At 46.1% G+C, this 18286-nt stretch overlaps 1 protein-coding gene across 1 annotated transcript in view; it reads left to right on the top strand.

Moving 5' to 3' along the window:
• LOC126428470 (vacuolar protein sorting-associated protein 37A) overlaps nt 1-18286 on the top strand; it is a 70639-nt gene that overhangs the window by 19004 nt on the left and 33349 nt on the right. Inside the window, exon 3 of the mRNA XM_050090405.1 lies at nt 3670-3784. Coding sequence (XP_049946362.1) covers nt 3670-3784 — 115 coding nt within the window. The remainder of the gene's footprint in view (nt 1-3669; nt 3785-18286) is intronic.

Raw genomic sequence — 18286 nt, 5'->3', positions numbered from 1 at the left:
TCCGGTTATTGCCGAATTAAATCTCGGCAGTGCACTGCATCGAGTCACGAATCGGAAGTTCTCGTTTCTCCCATTTTGATTTAATGACAACCTGTGCTGGATTACAGGTGGCACTTACTTGAAAACCTCCACAATTGTTGACAAGATTGTCTGCTGTACAGATACGTACAGCCTCCAGGAAGACGACGCCGGAAATAATGCTTCGGTCCTCTCGTAAAACGTGTATGCCCCGTGTCCGGGCAGTTGTGGAACACCGCCAGTTTATCCGGTTGCCTCACTTGCGTGTGACGACGGTGTTCAGTGCGACATTCTTGCACGGTTCGGCACGTCTGCCCGATATAAGATTTCCCACATTGGTAGGGGATCTTGTACGGGGTGAAGCACGTAAAACTGTGGAAATAGAAAGAGTTATTGATGTGTGGGTTTCACAGAATGGACTGGTAGTCAGGGGTTCATATTATTAGCCAAAAAATGGGCTGTAATAATATGCAGAAAGAGTATTTTTGGTGCAAACATACACTCATTTAACTGGAACATTGCCTAGTGACATTAACAGAGTAAAAGTAAGGTAAATCAGAGTGAGAGTAGTGTTTTTTGCACAATTCTAGTGCCAGTCATTTATGAGATATCATATTTTGGAAAGTTTCCTCACCGACATTTGTCTGTGCCATTCAGACTACACAGTTGCTAGGTTGCGTACAGTGTGCTCGTGTGTTCCCGGAGTACACTGCCACTTGCCAGTCAGCCAGTGTGCGACAGCCCGAGCGGTAGCTCACGAGTCGACGGTGGGACTTGCAATGCGGGAAAAGCTGACACGCTCGTGATGTATGGAGAGCGCAGGAAGAATTCGGTTCCTTCTTGTACTGTGTGTGCGACAAGACACCCCGATAGAAGTCAACTGTCTCGGCAGTTATTTATCGACCTCTTCGACCGGTTACACGAAAGTGTCAGTGTAACACGGAGACAGTGTAATAGAAGGAAACAAATGACGACAGAAGAGGGGAAATTAATATTTATGCTGCTGCAGCAGTTGATCCACACTTTAGGTGTGCAATCTTGTGTGGAAGTGGCACGAGTCAGGTAAATGTCCTACGCATTCCCCGACATCGTAGGTTCTGTCCCTATCACATCTCTCTCCGTCGCGAGCTGTACGGAAACGGTTACGAGAATCGTGTTAACTTGTGTACGTGGGCATTGAGACGAGATGCTCCAGATGCGTCGCGTATCTCATTTAGTGATGAAGGCACATTTACCAATCACGGCCAAGTAAACTACCAAAATGTGCACAATTGAACTGTCGATAATCTCCGTTAGTATTGTCAGGTGGAATGTCAGCGTCCGTCGAGTGTAAACGTGTGCTGTGGGATAGCGGACATAAAATGAGAGGTCTGCTTTTCATAGACAGAACATTGAACACGCACAAGTATCTCAGCCTCTCAAAGGACCGTCTTCGACGGACGATCGAAGACGTACGTCTGCCGACTAGGAGGAACTCGTACCGACACGGTGGCTGTCCGGCCCTCGGTGCACGAAGTACTACGGCACGTCTTCACAAATTGTTTCCAAATCGTCAAATCGGATGCAGAGGACCTGTACTTTCGCCAGCCCCTTTCCCCCTCCCGAGGGTTTGATGCCTGTAGAAAATTTACTTTGGGAAAATCTAAAAGACACCATCTACATCTGTCGATATGCAAAGACATATTACTGCAGCCTGCTCGGATGTCTCTGCTGCAATGCTAGCTCACGTGAAGCAGTCATTCTGTACCCGACTGGAAGCAGCGAGAGCACAGGTGCCCCAGAAACGCGAGGGGCACTGGGGCACCAGCACCGCCACAACCGTACTTCAAAATTAATAAATCCACCTCGGGCTGCGAGAGGGAGGCGACAGTTAGTGTGTCCACACGGAAGTGTGCCAGACGGCACCTCGAAGCTCTCGGTCCACAGAGGCCACCGAGTGGGAGTTAGCCCACGTATAGAGGTAGTACACGTACAGAGCGAGACTCACCGACGGTCTGGCAGAGACCAGACCCGTGGAATGCCATTCTCCTAGATTTGCAGAGAGCTGAGAATGGTGGCAACTCGAACTCTGGACTACCGGGGAGACGGCAACTGGGAAATAAAAATCGTGAGTGGGCCCCGAATATCCCACTCGTGGAGGATAAGGAGGACGTGACGGCACCGAGTCGTATCGTACGCCTAGTGAAGATCGAAGAAAACTGCGACGAGACGGCCGAACTGCAGTTTCCGACCGAAGCGGACGATCGATCGGAGACTGTCCCCTCCGAAAGCCACACGGGTAAGGAGGTAACGGGTCCCGAGATTCGAGCTGACGAGCCGCCGTACGTTCGAATAACTAGTAGGGCACACCGGTCAGACTGACTGGCCGACCGGTCGCTGTCGAGGAGCGACGGAGCCTCGCCGGGCCACAAACTGTCTCTCGACTGGGACGGTGAAACGCCTCGGAGCCAAACACGATTGAACACCTGGAGGAGATACTGTCGTCATGGAGGATCGAGGTGTCGAAGCGACCGGTTACGGGTGGAATCGGGATCGGGGACCGAATTGTGGGTAGAAGAGAGGGCCAGAAGAAGCTTCCACTCGGTGAAAGGTGCACTGTAGGATTCCGCCTGACAATGGGCAAAATGTAAGTGGGAAGCTTCATCTCCCTGTTTGCGGAGGAAGGTGGCAGGATAGGAGGCTGAACCGATGCCGTCACGGGTCGTGAGGTGTTGCACGATAACGGACCGATCTGTCCGAATGTCACCCGGAAGGGCGAGTCCCGGAACGGAAGACTGCTGCTGACAACTGCGGAGTGTACCCCACACCCGTGACGAAGGGACAGAAGAATCTGAGAAGGAGACAGTGCATTTCCAGCACACCCGCCGGCTCTGTTCGATTAAGTAACCGGCTCCGGTGCAATGACGTTTAAAGGTAATAAGACCGACGGAGAACGGGTGCCATTTAAGATGTTACGAGGCACGACGGCAGCCACAGACGGCCGTGGCGATGTAGTGTGCTGCCGAGATTTAATTCTGCATTAACCGGAGGAGCATCCGGCAGCACAGTCTTGGCCCACAGTGCTTGCACAGAAGGCATTTGTGCGACTCCCGCTAGGGGGCATTACGAGCATTACTTTTGTCCTACTGGGAATGTCTTCGTGCATACACATATTGCCTGCTCTTGGGCTGATAAATTTTGAGGCTGCTGCACAATTTTCTTGAGGCTCATCCTGCAGCAGTGACAATAGCAGCTGCTGCCGCCTGAAGATGTCGTACAGCTGTATTGACGAAATATCGTAGGATTCGCATAGTACGATCGGGCGGCAAACCTGATTACAGTGATGTTTTGCAAAGGAAATGCATTTACATATGTTAATATTGAGTCCTATTTACAGTACATTACTGCTAGCATGGGGACAATAGAAATCTTTTGTGTGTGTGTGTGTGTGTGTGTGTGTGTGTGTGGCTTTTTCAGTTAAGGCGTGACAGCTCTTCTCCAATGGACTTCATCCTCAAGATTTATCACGTCAAACAGTAACTCGTGTTTTTACTTAGTTGCTTTTTTTCTTTCACAAGTTTAACTTTTTGTTCTTTTTATTCCTAACTGAATGAAACGTGAAGTTGCTCTGTCTTACAAAGCATTCTGGTATTGTCTTTCCTGTTTTTACAGTTCACAGTACATTCTGACCTCGGTCGTGTGGTACAGGCCATTATTCGAGAGTTCGAGAAAAACCCTCCACCCCTTGCAGCTAATATCAACATTCCAAATTCGATGCTCACTGGAGGTATGTTGCATTGAAACTTGGTAAATCTCAGCTACTAGAATTAAGCAAAGAAAATACTTCAGTGTATTTCTTGTCTGTAAAAAAACTCTTAAAATGATAGTAAAAGTACTTTTATACCTAAATTAATGGAAAAGAGGGAAAAGCAGCTACTCACCTACAGTGGACATCTGTGTCGAGCACAGAAATGCCTAACATGAAACAGTATTTGTACTAGCTTTCGAACTCTTGCCGTTTTTGTACCATAAATACACATGCCGACACGTGCGGCAACACGAGCACCCGATGTAACAATACGATTCAAGATAGATGCAACACAATTTGAATAGCGTATTTGCCTCTATTGGTTATGGTAGAGAGATCGATCTTTCGGTCCTATCTGTATATCTATGTATAATATTGCATGAATAAAGGCTGAGCGAGTGTAAAGCTATTGTCAAAAACGCACTCCGCGCGATTTGTTACGATTTGGTCGGTCATAATGATAATAAATATCATGCTTTTGAATACAATGAAAATGTAATGGCGATACCTGTTTAGTGTTATTGGAAATAATATGTAGTAAATTAATGAGTAAGGTAGCCGATCGTATTAAAAGAAGTAAAATTGGGCGTATTGAGGTGTTTTGCTTTATATCGATGAAGCTGATGATACGGCATAATTTTTTTCGTTTACTCTTAGAAATAAACAAGTAAAGAAGTGCTAATTGTGTGTAGTGAAAAAATATAAGGGCGAGTTTTAAATAACTACGATATACAATCAGAGTAAAAAAAGGACATTTAGTTACACGAAACCGTGGATAGCGAAGTGCGGTCATTAAATTGAGTACACCTACAGGGTGGTCAATTCTGGGATAAATCTATACGCATCTCACAAGGGACGCGGTATTGAGACGGTTTTGTTTTTGTTTTCTTTTTTATCGCGGAGAGCGGACTTCAATTTATGAAAAGGCGAGAAACTGTATCATTGTCATTGACTGTTGGTGTCAAGCAACCAAAACTGTTCATCAAAGGGTTTCAATGGAACTTGGGAGTTAGTGTTCAGGCACTCGCATATACTCCACATCAGAGTGTGAATGAATGGTGAATGCGAAATAAAACTGTGAACAAAGTTATGTTAAATAAAACAGAAGAAGCAAGACAGTTTGACCGTATCTGTTATTATTCCATAAACTGTAACATTTCTTACCGTTGTACGAAGCCTTTATAGATGATCGTTATGACAATTTGCTTCGAAGGGATCTCGTTAAGAGTTAAGTTTTGGGGACCTGGTCAAGAGGGGGTAGTTCGTAGATCCTAACTACCGCAGCTATTCTCGAATCAGGTGCCACCGTGACCGTTGTGTGTTGTCAATGGCTTAAGGTTACCATATCTCATGCTCTAAGATCGATCCGCCTTTCCACTCGGTATAACGGTGCCTCACGGCAACAACGACTATGCCGACGACAAAGGAAGATACGGTGGACCGAACAAAAACTACTGTGGCCACGGTGAGACTGGTTATTGATGATTGATTACGGAAGGCATTTGCCCGAGCTAATGTAGGGGATGGGGGAATCGGTAGGGAAGAACACGAGGAGGTGGCAGCGGGAAAGAGGCAAACTGCACTCAGCAGCCTCTACTCCGTTCACTCTGTGACCACAACTTACCGAACCCCGTCACCGTAACGGCAACTTTCACCCTTCGACAGCACCGTCTGTGGAAGCTGTCATACCTACTCTGTCGTACACTCACTCGGGACTACCTGTAGCCGATAAAAAGTCTACCGTTCTGATCCGCCCCACAACCCCGACCCCTGTCGACCCCCCACAACTCTGTGACTGTGCCTTGCTGACTTACTCTACCTTTCACATCCCAAAGAAATTGCTCCACCCTCTATCAAACACACTGCTCCTGAACACCAATCCTGAAACACTGTTGTCAATGTTTCTCTAAAACTTTGACCGCTCCAGAAGTCTCGACACTTTCTAACGGCCTCACCTTTAACCTCAAATCTGATTTTTCAGTCGTGCTTAATTCGTAAAGGAAATTCTTTCCCTTACTCGTTTTCTGAAGTGGAAATATTTCTTCATCTCTCATCTCTCTGACAACAGCAAACCAAAATGCAAATATAGGACCTCTTCAAAACCACGACATTGCAGTTCCTTTATTAATCGGAATTACGGTGCGACGTTCCTTTGGGTGTGTGCGTGTTGTCCGAAGGTACAGGCACTGTGGCAACTACAGCCCTTATTAAATGCCAAAGACATATTTGCATTTACGAATGTGGACAATGTCAGCTGTATATTGGAATGACAGTGAAAATTTGCACCAGACTGGGACTCAAACCCAGATTGCCCACTTATCACTAGAGGTCGCTTTACCTTTAGGCCATCCGAGCACAGCTGATGGCCGGACACGCGGTTGACGACGTACGGAAGTTTGGATCTGGCTGTCAGTCGTGCTCGGATAGCCTAATGATCAGGCGACCACGGACGATAAGTGGGAAATCTGGGTTTGAGTCCCGGTTCGGCTCAAATTTTCGTTATCATCATACCATTATACAGTTGATGGTTGTCCTAATTTGCAACTGTGAGTACATCTCGTGTGTTTGTCTAAAAACTTCCAACCTTTCTCAAACCGTAATCCTCCTGCCCATCCACCCAGTCGTTCCCTGTAATAATACAGAAATCCCTCCCTTGTAAAGATAGCCTCACCATTATTTCCTAAGTACATCTGCAGTGAATCTTAACACACTTCTATCTACAGCCAGAAAAACAAATCAAACCTTATCATCCTTCCCACGTACAGAGACTCCACCACAGTGGTGATGAATTGTAAAGACTGTGTGGCTGAGGGTCTCCCCCAACTTTCCTACACCTCTGCACACGAGCTTCACAACCACACTCCCATCCAGACCTCCAGCAACTTCTCGGGGCTTTAGATTTGTTCCGAAACCTGACACCTGTAACACCTACAACGCCTCTTGGTGTTAGTAAACCAAAATAGTTCCCAAATTAGCTCCCGTGCCCTCGAAATATAAATTCAGAAAATGTCCCAAACCCCTCCACAAGTACTAATTTACGAAATAGAAATAATAGACAAATAGAGGGAAATCTATAGTAGAAAAATAATAGAAAAAGAAAAGAATTTTAATCATAAATTTTGAAAGCATGGGAGGTGGAAAAACGATAGAAATGGTTAAATTATTAGTTATTCTTATATATGAGAAAATCAATATTGTAGTCACAGAACGTAGGTCTTGAACACCACAGATAGCGTTTACTAAAGTATAAATAGACATACAATGCAATTATGATACTCCAGTCTCTATCCTCTAGTCTGTTCGAAGTCAATTAGGACGTGCAGCTTTAGGAATCAACAATAGGAGCTTTATTAAACCAGGGCACAAGAATAAATCACGATGAGATTGTTTTTTGGGAAGCATTAATTTCAGATCAGAATTAGAACTTTTGTCATATTAGAGGAAAGAGGAGGTGATCAATAATCTCTATGACTTTAACGTCACTTCGTGTGAAGATTTAAATATTTTACGGAATTAACTATTTTTGGACAGATTCGGACTTTGTAGTGTGATAGTGGAAAAGCTTTACTTCATGCGACTAGTAATCATACTTCGTGACAGTTTGAATGCAATCGTGTGAACGAACTGATTTATTTTTATTGTTAAATAAAATAACGTGTTAATTTGAAACCGACTATTCGTTTTGAACTTTACTTCGATTTAGGTTCATAAATAATTAGGTTACGGGATTTTCACCAAGAATAAACTGCAGACTAGTAACTGAAACAAGTGAACTAGAATCTATTGAAAACACTAGTATTAATTTACTTATGGTTTTTTCCTTTAAACTGGGAAGACAATACGTGTAGTGACTCACTGGGGATTAATTTAAGAACTAGGCGGGATAAAACAAAACCCCTCAATACCAGTCAATGTATAGATAAATTAACATTCCTACTTTCATGCAAGATACGGAAGTCGGGATAGAAAAAGGGTCGCTACACACCCGACTCTCCTCTCTCCGCACACAAGCTACCCCGTGCTCTCTATCCTTTTATCAACTCCCCAAACTGCTCAAACCCAACCTCACGGACCTCCTTGCTGGCCGTCCCGTTGTGTCTGGGCGCAGTGCTCCGACAGAATGAATCTGTGCCTTTGTTGACTGTCACCTTCAAACTGTTGTTCATTACCTCCTATCCTACATCAAAGACACTGCTCACTACCTTTGTTACCTCTCCACAGTTCCTGTCCCATTACCACCAGACTTCTTGTCGGTCACTGCGGGTGTGACATCCTCGTACACAGACATCCCCCACGCCCACGGCCTCGTGGCCATTGAACACTACCTTTTCTGACGTCCTCCCGATACTGAACCCACTACCTCTTTCCTAATACTCCCAGCCAGCCACATCCTTACACACAATAATTTAATTTCGAAGGGCAAATGTGTGAACAAGTTTCTGGTACTGCTACAGGTACTTGCAAGTGATCATCCGATGCCAACTTATTCACAGTTCATCCAAAGGATTCCTTCCCAACCTAAAGAGTATCCGTGCCTGTCCCTATTTCAATTGTTCTCCCAGTCCTGCACTTCGTGGCTCGTTCCTCTGTGGTCGGCTCAGGTACAGGACCCGTCCCGTACACCCACCCACCCACCGTGTCCTGCCACACCCTAGTCACAGGCATTTAGTATCCAATAAAAGGCAGGTCCACATATGAAAGCAGCCACATTGTATATCAGCAGCACTGCAACTACTGTGCAGCATATTTTGTGACACGACAAGTATCCGTGTGCCTACTCACACGAATGACCACCGCCAGACAGTGGCAGATCGCAAGCTGCACACCACAACACAAATGACTTAACAGCTGAGATTTGGACACTACCTTCCAGTAGAAGATGAGAATTCTCACTCCAATCTCTCTGCACAATTACAATCTCCCTGGCCTAAACCTCTGCTAATCTTTTTGCACTGCCTCACCTTGCCTTTTCCCCTCACACTCTCCATCCGTTCCTGTCATCCATTCAGTCACCCTCCCCTCATGCAAGCATTCTTCCTCCCTCCCCCTCCCCTCTCCTCCTCTCCCTCCCCCCTTCCCCTCTTCCGCTCCCCCTCACACCTTCCCCTCCCCCTTCCACCCTTCCCACTCTCCCCCTCCCCCTCTCCACTTCCCCTCCTCCTCTCTCCTTCCCCTCCTCCTCTCTCCTTCCCCTCCCCATCCCCCTCTCCCTCCACTCCCCCTCTCCCTCCACTCCCCCCCTCCCTCCACTCCCCCTCTCCCTCCACTCCCCCTCTCCCTCCACTCCCCCTCTCCCTCCACTCCCCCCTCTCCCTCCACTCCCCCTCTCCCTCCACTCCCCCTCTCCCTCCACTCCCCCCTCTCCCTCCACTCCCCCCTCTCCCTCCACTCCCCCCTCTCCCTCCACTCCCCCCTCTCCCTCCACTCCCCCCTCTCCCTCCACTCCCCCCTCTCCCTCCACTCCCCCCTCTCCCTCCACTCCCCCCTCTCCCTCCACTCCCCCCTCTCCCTCCACTCCCCCCTCTCCCTCCACTCCCCCCTCTCCCTCCACTCCCCCCTCTCCCTCCACTCCCCCCTCTCCCTCCACTCCCCCCTCTCCCTCCACTCTCCCCACGCTCCCCCCTCTCCCTGCCCTCCACCCCCCCTCTCCCTGCCCTCCACCCCCCCCTCTCCCTGCCCTCCACTCCCCCCTCTCCCTGGCCTCCACTCCCCCCTCTCCCTGGCCTCCACTCCCCCCTCTCCCTGCCCTCCACTCCCCCCCTCTCCCTGCTCTCCCCTCCCCTATCCCTGCCCTCCCCCTCCCCTCCCCCTCCCCTCACGTCCCCCTCCCCTCACGTCCCCCTCTCCCTGCCCTCCCCCTCCTCTCACGTCCCCCTCTCCCTGCTCTCCCCCTCCCCCTCTCCCTGCTATTAAAAGTGCGGCATTACAAAGATCGACTTCCAGAAATGATGAATTTGCGTGAAGCACATTGGGTGTTTGGATATTCAAACAATTAGTGTTTCGGCATAATCCTACAGAGTAGGTAGAACAAATAGTATCTGCATTCAGTACATAATGAAAGTTTACACAGTCATTTTCTCATTTGTAAATTACATTTGGGTGTCATTTGTGTGTGATAAGATTGAATTACACCTCAAAAAAGACTGATAAAGATCTAACATCGTGTCACAGGCAGCGGCAGGATTGTTGGCCGGTCGAGACTGCTGCTTACTGTTCTCCAATATCGCTGCTCCTGTGGATCGGGATCCCGTGACCGTGCGAATAGGGATGTGACGAGGCGGGGGGAGAGCACACGGGATTGTGCGGCCGCATCGCGTACCTCGAGTCTGGAACGGCCGGATTGCAGCGAAACGAGTATCTGCCCGTGTAACGGGAAAGCGATCGGAGCACGGCGGCCGTCATCTGGGCTCATTTCGACACGGCTGATGAGTCCGCCTTTTGGTGTACACATTACAATTGTGTGCACACTGGCCGATAGCCAGTCAGGACAATCGTGACAGGTGTCATTCGGTAATGAAATGTAGGATAGAGAGAGGAGGAAAAGACCCCAATATTTGCCAAAAGCTGGACCAGACAGGGTGCTCGTCTGCCAACCACTTCTTTGGTCACCCAAATGTGGCGTGTAAAAACTTTGCCTTTCACTGCTACAGACAACTTCTGTGTCGAGGTGACGGTTCTACCGAGAATTAGAGGAGAGGTGCCGGAAGTGAAAATGTCGAGTAGGAAAAATTTAAGATTGACAATAAAAGGTGCCATTGGCACTGGGGTTGTCGCACAGAACTCCGATTGTTCTTCCTTTAAAAGTCATTAAATGTGAGGGTGGTCACAGAGCTTTTACCGTGCCTGTTTTTTGTGGTAATTGTTAATATTTTGTCAAGATAACTGCCAAAGTGATTGAATTGTGGTATTTTATTCTGTGATCTTCTAAGAATGTAAATGGTCTTTTTCAGTGGTTACGTGTAAGGCAACTTCCATTGAATTGCCAGAGTACTGTTCACTTAACGAATTTTGTGATAGGGTTTGAAATGATTGACCTGAAAGTAATCTTTACTACACGTGTAGAATCTGTGTTAACTTCATCCACTTTGAAGTGCATCTGCACGACGACCGAACCCTCCGAATGGAAATCTTTAGTCACTGCGCAGAATAAATTATTCTCTACCGTGCAGCACTGATCACTCTGTGTAGCTTGCCAACAACTGACTGTAGATTTTATTTCATCCATTTCGGTTAGAGAACACTGCGTCTGTTTTTGTAAATTACGCCGTAGGAAATTCTGTGACCAGCCAAAAGTTTTCTTCAGATGATTTTATTGTACCGTTACTAGTTTCGGGCCCGAGCCTGCCGTCACGTGATAGCATCGACTTCTTTGTAAACTTTACATTTGTTTCTTAAAATATAATAAAGTTTTCGTGATGCGTAGTTTACAAAAGTTCTTACATTTGCATCCTAAAATGTAGCAATGTTTTTGTTATCACGTAGTTTTGATATATGCTCTATACATTACAGTTACTTTACGAAAAGACCTCCTTTATGTGTTGTAAGACAGGGGTTTGATTTTCTTTTACAATCCTTACCGATCGGTGGGGATGGCCGAGCACTGCATAAATATGTACCGAGTAGGACAGTTCACGAGTGGTGTACAGTTGCAATAAATAAACAGGAACTACTGCACAGTAGGTGTAAAACAAAGTGTATGGCAATAGAGAAATGCCAGACAAAATGTGTCCAGCCTTCAAAAGCCTCCGACGACAACTGTATCAAAATCTTATCGAAATACATATCTTGTAATCTAGAGTATGTCTGGTCTGACGTAAATTGGAACTGGAGTTAGTGTCAAGAAACTAGTGATGGGAGAATTGAAACTATGTGTAGTAAAGCAAAAACAGATAGGCCGAACTCTATTTTCAAATGTTCTGTTACAGAAAATGATCCGGGAGTGCTGGACTAGTTTAAATCTCACTCCACTGGAGTAATGCATGATGTAGATATTAAGAGAATGATATACCAGGAAATTACTAAAACTGGAACGAGGCCCAAGTACCTGAAGCAATCCCTATCGGAGTATGTATCGAGTTTGTCTTCGGGTCAACCCCTATTTTTTAACTGTGTGTACTCTAGATCCCCCTGACCAGAAACTGTGCACAGCAGTCGGAAGAAAGTGCAGGTGACACCCGTCCACAAGAAGGGTAGGTGAAATGATCCACGAAACTAAAACCTGAACTCAAATGTAATGAGGAATCTCATAGAGAACGACCTCCCCAATGCCGGCCGCCACGAATTCTGAAAATGTCAGTCGTGGGAAATCTGGCTCGAGCTTTTGTCAAATCGTATCCTCAAAGCTGTCGATCGAGGGGTCCGGTACGTGCAGTATTTTCCGATTTCCGAAAAGCATTTCACTTCACCACACTGACACCTTTTAAGGAAAATTCAGTCGTTCAGGATCTGTGAGCTTACCGCTGTGACAGAAGTGTTATCCAGTCTCTCGGTTTTGTGACCAGAGCAGGGAGATTCGTCAAATTACTGTCGCGAGCACCTGCGGTGCTGTGCCGCAGTGTCCGAATGCGAGTTAAGCGTATTTAAATGAAGCACTGGTAATATTCAGTCTCCAGTTTATTTCACCAAATATTAACATTGACAAATATCAGGCTTTCACAACCTTCGAGCTCCTCTGTAGTGGTATATCCTACTACCACCTATATCTTGATGTGCACTGTATGAGCCGTGCTACAATTTGGTACAAATTATAAAAATTCAGTAACAAATCGGTACGTAACTAAGTTAAAGTACAAATTGCTCTGTTGGAAGCGTGCTTCAGCCGATTGCCACTCTCTCTCTCTCTCTCTCTCTCTCTCTCTCTCTCCGTGCAGCAGTGCGGCGTGCCGGTGGTCGGAGTGGCAGGCGGCCCTTTTATCCTCTCACTTCCATTTTGCACGAAGAAGCTTTCTAATTATCCCCACCGTTCAAATTATATTAGTCGTACATTTGCAGTATACGTACCAGTTTACTCGTATTGATAGACTGTTTCAAATGAGAGTATTTGTGAACACAGTAATAGTAATATGTTTGAATAAAATGCAAATAAATGTAAATTTTAGTAACAGTGATCTAAATTACACAATGAAAACCTGCATTTAAATTATTTTATAGATGCGAGCAGGGTATATTCTAGCACTGTCTTCAAACGAGGTATCTGGCTGTACTATTTATTTGATTACTCTGTTTTGTATCAATTATCAATTAATTGCAAGTGTACATAATAAAATTGCAGTTGTGCCCAACTAAACAGTTTAACGATACCACAGGGTCGAGGGACGGGGCCAGTTGTAACGGTCGACTTAAATGTGTCGTTATTGTGTATGTCGTGTCACTGGCTCATTTGAGGCTTTTTCTTGTCACATTATTTTGGGTCACACAGCCGAACAGTGTGACCGATTCGTTTGGCGCTTTAATACCTACTAGCTCCCATCGAGGTCTTCGGTGTGAGACATTTCGCGGCTCCGTAGTTTCTCGAATTGAACAGCTGTCGGTCTTAACATCTTATTAGAACTTTCTCTCCCTTCTAACAGCCGTGTACTGCAAGTCTCTAGAGGAACGGAAGGTTCAAAATGATTGGAAAAGAGCACAGGTAGTCCCAGTCTTCAAGAAGGGTCATCGAGCAGATGCGCAAAACTATAGACCTATATCTCTGACGTCGATCTGTTGTAGAATTTTAGAACATGTTTTTTGCTCGCATATCATGTCGTTTCTGGAAACCCAGAATCTACTCTGTAGGAATCAACACGGATTCCAGAAACAGCGATCGTGTGAGACCCAACTCGCTTTATTTGTTCCTGACACCCAGAAAATACTAGATACAGGCTCCCAGGTAGATGCCATTTTCCTCGACTTCCGGAAGGCGTTCGATACAGTTCCGCACTGTCACCTAAACAAAGTAAGATCCTACGGAATGTCAGACCAGCTGTGTGGTTGGCTTGAAGAGTTTTTAGCAAACAGAACACAACATGTTGTTCTCAATGCAGAGACATCTACAGACGTTAAAGTAACCTCTGGCGTGCCACATGGGAGTGTTATGGGACCATTGCTTTTCACAATATATATAAATGACCTAGTAGATAGTGTCGGAAGTCCGATGCAGCTTTTTGCGGATTATGCTGTAGTATACAGAGAAGTTGCAGCATTAGAAAACTGTAGCGAAATGCAGGAAGATCTGCAGCAGATAGGCACTTGGTGCAGGGAGTGGCAACTGACCCTTAACATAGCCAAATGTAATGTATTGCAAATACATAGAAAGAAGGATCCTTTATTGTATGATTATATGATAGCAGAACAATCACTGGTAGCAGTTACTTCTGTAAAATATCTGGGAGTATGCGTGTGGAACGATTTGAAGTGGAATGATCATATAAAATTAATTGTTGGTAAGGCGGGTGCCAGGTTGAGATTCATTGGCAGAGTGCTTAGAAAATGTAGTCCATCAACAAAGGAGGTGGCTTACAAAACACTCGTTCGACCGATATTTGAGTATTGCTCGTCAGTGTGGGATCCGTACCAGATCGAGTTGACGGAGGAGATAGAGAAGATCCAAAGAAGAGCGGCGCGTTTCGTCACAGGGTTATTTGGTAAGCGTGATAGCGTTACGGAGACGTTTAGCAAACTCGAGTGGCAGACTCTGCAAGAGAGGCGCTCTGCATCGCGGTGTAGCTTGCTGTCCAGGTTTCGAGAGGGTGCGTTTCTGGCTGAGGTATCGAATATATTGCTCCCCCTACTTACACCTCCCGAGGAGATCACGAATGTAAAATTAGAGAGATTCGAGCGCGCACGGAGGCTTTCCAGCAGTCGTTCTTCCCACGAACTGTACGCGACTGGAACAGGAAAGAGAGGTAATGACAGTGGCACGTAAAGTGCCCTCCGCCACACACCGTTGGGTGGCTTGCGGAGTATAACTGTAGATGTAGATTAGTAGTTGTCCGTCTGATTAGATGCTTTAAACAATGGAAAATCCAGGGTAGAATAATGAAAATATTACAAAAAGGATAGATCGATACCCTGTACCGTAAAATTGATCAGACACATTGTAACTTCTATAGTTTTTATCATACAATTATCTTACATTGATCAGTTACATTATTTGCTGTACTTCTCTCTTAAAGATGACTCTTTGGAGCTGTGCAGACTGTACTTAGTGCAAATCGTTGCCGATACGTCGTTTTTAGCACAGCACTGTGGACCGCACGAGTGTGCCACCTGTTGTGTATGTTTTACCAAAAGCGGGGCTGGAGTAGGTGGTTGTGCGGGGGGATGCATGGGGCAGGTTTTGCAGTAGGGTCGGTTACAGGGGTAGGAACCGCTGGGTAGAGAAGGTAGTCTGGGAATATTGTAGGGTTTGACAACTAAACTGGCTGAGCGCATGAACGGACACAGACGAACTGTCCGGCTAGGAGATGTCTAATACCCAGTAGCAGAGCATGCCCTACAGTGTAATTCTAGGGACCTAGGAACCTGCTACAACGTACGTGCCATTTGGCCTCTCCCACCCAACACCGGTCCCTCGGAACTGCGGAGATGGGAACTTACACTCCGACACATCCTTTCATCCCACCATCCCCCTGGACTGAACCTACGTTAACCGACCTCACTCCCATTTACTCTTCAGTCTTCTCCTCTTTCCCTTTCCTCTTTAGCAATTCACGCATCTTTTCAACCTACATAGTTGTGTTTATCTTTATACTATGTACCTCTTTACTTCTATATGCATCCTCTTTGGTTTGAAGCTGGCACAGTACCTACAGTAGAATATCTTTGGCTTCTCTTTGGCTTCCCTGTGACAACCATGCCTCCATCCTTGCATCCTTGCTACCCTCCCTGTTTAACTTTCCCTGTTGCTTCATAACCTGGGTTGTGAGTGACTTAATCCACTTTCCCTTCTTCCCTTTCTTTCCCCTCTCTCCTCCCTGACGAAGAAACAAAGTTCCGAAAGCTAGGAATGTAATTTTTCTGTTCTGTTTTGTGTTATCTGTTGGCTGTACTGAGCTGAGGTAAGCACTGGCCAGCCCCTCTATCTCTTTGTTAGTAGTTGATGTTGAACATTGTGGGCTTTGGTATTTGCTGCTGGTGTCTGAATGCAGACTTTTATAGGGGTTTTGCACCAGAATGTAAATATCCATCCTGAACCTTAGACAGAGATTCATATTGTAGATGTTAATTTTACAATTCATTCTATATTTAATCGTCCTTTTAACTTCAGGTACCATTGGGGAATAAATTCTTTGGCACATAAGTTTAAGAAATCCCGAGATTGTGAAGAAGCTGCTGTGAGATGTTTGGTTATCAGTTATTCATAATATCCTTAACTGCGAGCTTCTGTAGAATAAATACTCTTATTGGCTTCAGCTCCATTGTTACAGATGCTGCCTTAGTGCAGTAGCGAGTGAAAAAAAATTGTTAGTCCGCCAGCAGTCGTGCCCGCACGTGAACATAGTAAGAGATTTTTCGGTGCAGCGCTGGCAGCAGTGACGTATTTCAGTAAATGATCCACATGCTAGTACCACCTCAGTTTGTTATCCCCATAAATGCCTAGCAATTTCAATCATACAGATTAGTTTAGTGCGTGCCAATTCATCTCTACTTCTAGTACCTGTAAGTCATATTTATAAATATTTGTGTGGCGCTGCATAACGAAAGTTGTCTGTTAGACTGTGAGTTAAGCTGTTTGCTGTGAACCGGTTGTTAGCCTGTTCTATTATTCTCCCATCTGTGACTGGTACAGATGAGATTGGGACCTCTGTCACTATACCTGCATCGCCAACAAACGTAAGTTTTTGAAGGTTCATTCAGTCTCTTCAGTAAATACACTACTGGCCATTAAAATTGCTACACCAAGAAGAAATGCAGATGATAAGCGGGTATTCATTGGACAAATATATTATACTAGAACTGACATGTGATTACATTTTCACGCAATTTAGGTGCATAGATCCTGAGAAATCAGTACCCAGAACAACCACCTGTGGCTGTAATAACGGCCTTGATACACCTGGGCATTGAGGCAAACAGAGCGTGGACGGTGTGTACAGGTACAGCTGCCCATGCAGCTTCAACACGATACCACAGTTCATCAAGGGTAGTGACTGGCGTATTGTGACGAGCCAGTTGTTCGGCCACCATTGACCAGACGTTTTCAATTGGTGAGAGATCTGGAGAATGTGCTGGCCAGGGCAGCAATCAAACATTTTCTGTATCCAGAAAGGCCCGTACAGGACGTGCAATATCCGGTCGTGCATTATCCTGCTGAAATGTAGGGTTTCGCAGGGATCGAATGAAGGGTCGAGCCACGGATCGTAACACATTTGAAATGTAACGTCCACCGTTCAAAGTGCCGTCAATTGAAACAGGAGGAGACCGAGACGTGTAACCGATGGCACCCCATACCATCACACCGGCTGATACGCCAGTATGGCGATGACGAATACACGCTTCCAATGTGTGTTCACCGCGATGTTGCCAAACGCGGATGCGACCGTCATGATGCTGTAAACAGAACCTGGATCCATCCGAAAAAATGACGTTTTGCCATTCGTTCACCCAGGTTCGTCGCTGAGTACACCATCGCAGGCGCTCCTGTCTGTGATGCAGCATCAAGGGTAACCGCAGCCACGGTCTGCGAGCTGATAGTCCATGCTGCTGCAAACGTCGTCGAACTGTTCGTGCAGATGGTTGTTGTCTTGCAAACGTCCCCATCTGTTGACTCAGGGATCGAGACGTGGCTGCACGATCCGTTACAGCCATGCAGATAAGATGCCTGTCATCTCGACTGCTAGTGATATGAGGCCGTTGGGATCCAGCATGGCGTTTCGTATTACCCTCCCGAACCCACCGATTCCATATTCTGCTAACAGTCATTGGATCTCGACCAACGTGAGCAGCAGTGTCGCGATATGATAAACTGCAATCGCGATAGGCTACGATCCGACCTTTATCAAAGTCGCAAACGATGATGGTACGCATTTCTCCTCCTTACACGAGGCTTCACAACGAAGTTTCACCAGGCAACGCCGGTCAACTGCTGTTTGTGTATGAGAAATTGATTGTAAACTACCCTCATGTCAGCACGTTGTAGGTGTCACCACCGGCGCCAAGTTTGTGTGAATGCTCTGAAAAGCTAATCATTTGCATATCACAGCATCTTCTTCCTGTCGGTTAAATTTTGCGTCTGTAGCACGTCATCTTCATGGTGTAGCAATTTGAATGGCCAGTAGTGTATTTACATACATCAAAAACGGTTGGGCAGAGTACCGAACCTTGCACAAAATCGTATTTTGGTGTCTACCCTCCAAATTTAGCTTTATTGCTGCGGTATCATTTGTCAGCAGGACCCTCCGAATTTTGTCGTCGAGATACAAATCCGTTTGAGCAAGAGGGATCCCTTGGATGATCAAATTTTTTAATTTCCCGAGTATAACTTTACTATGTACACAACCA

The sequence above is a fragment of the Schistocerca serialis genome, chromosome 12 (genome assembly GCF_023864345.2).
Source record: "Schistocerca serialis cubense isolate TAMUIC-IGC-003099 chromosome 12, iqSchSeri2.2, whole genome shotgun sequence".
In the NCBI taxonomy this organism is placed as follows: domain Eukaryota; kingdom Metazoa; phylum Arthropoda; class Insecta; order Orthoptera; family Acrididae; genus Schistocerca; species Schistocerca serialis.
Note: the sequence above shows the minus strand (reverse complement) of the source record. Positions and strands in the feature narration are given on the sequence as shown.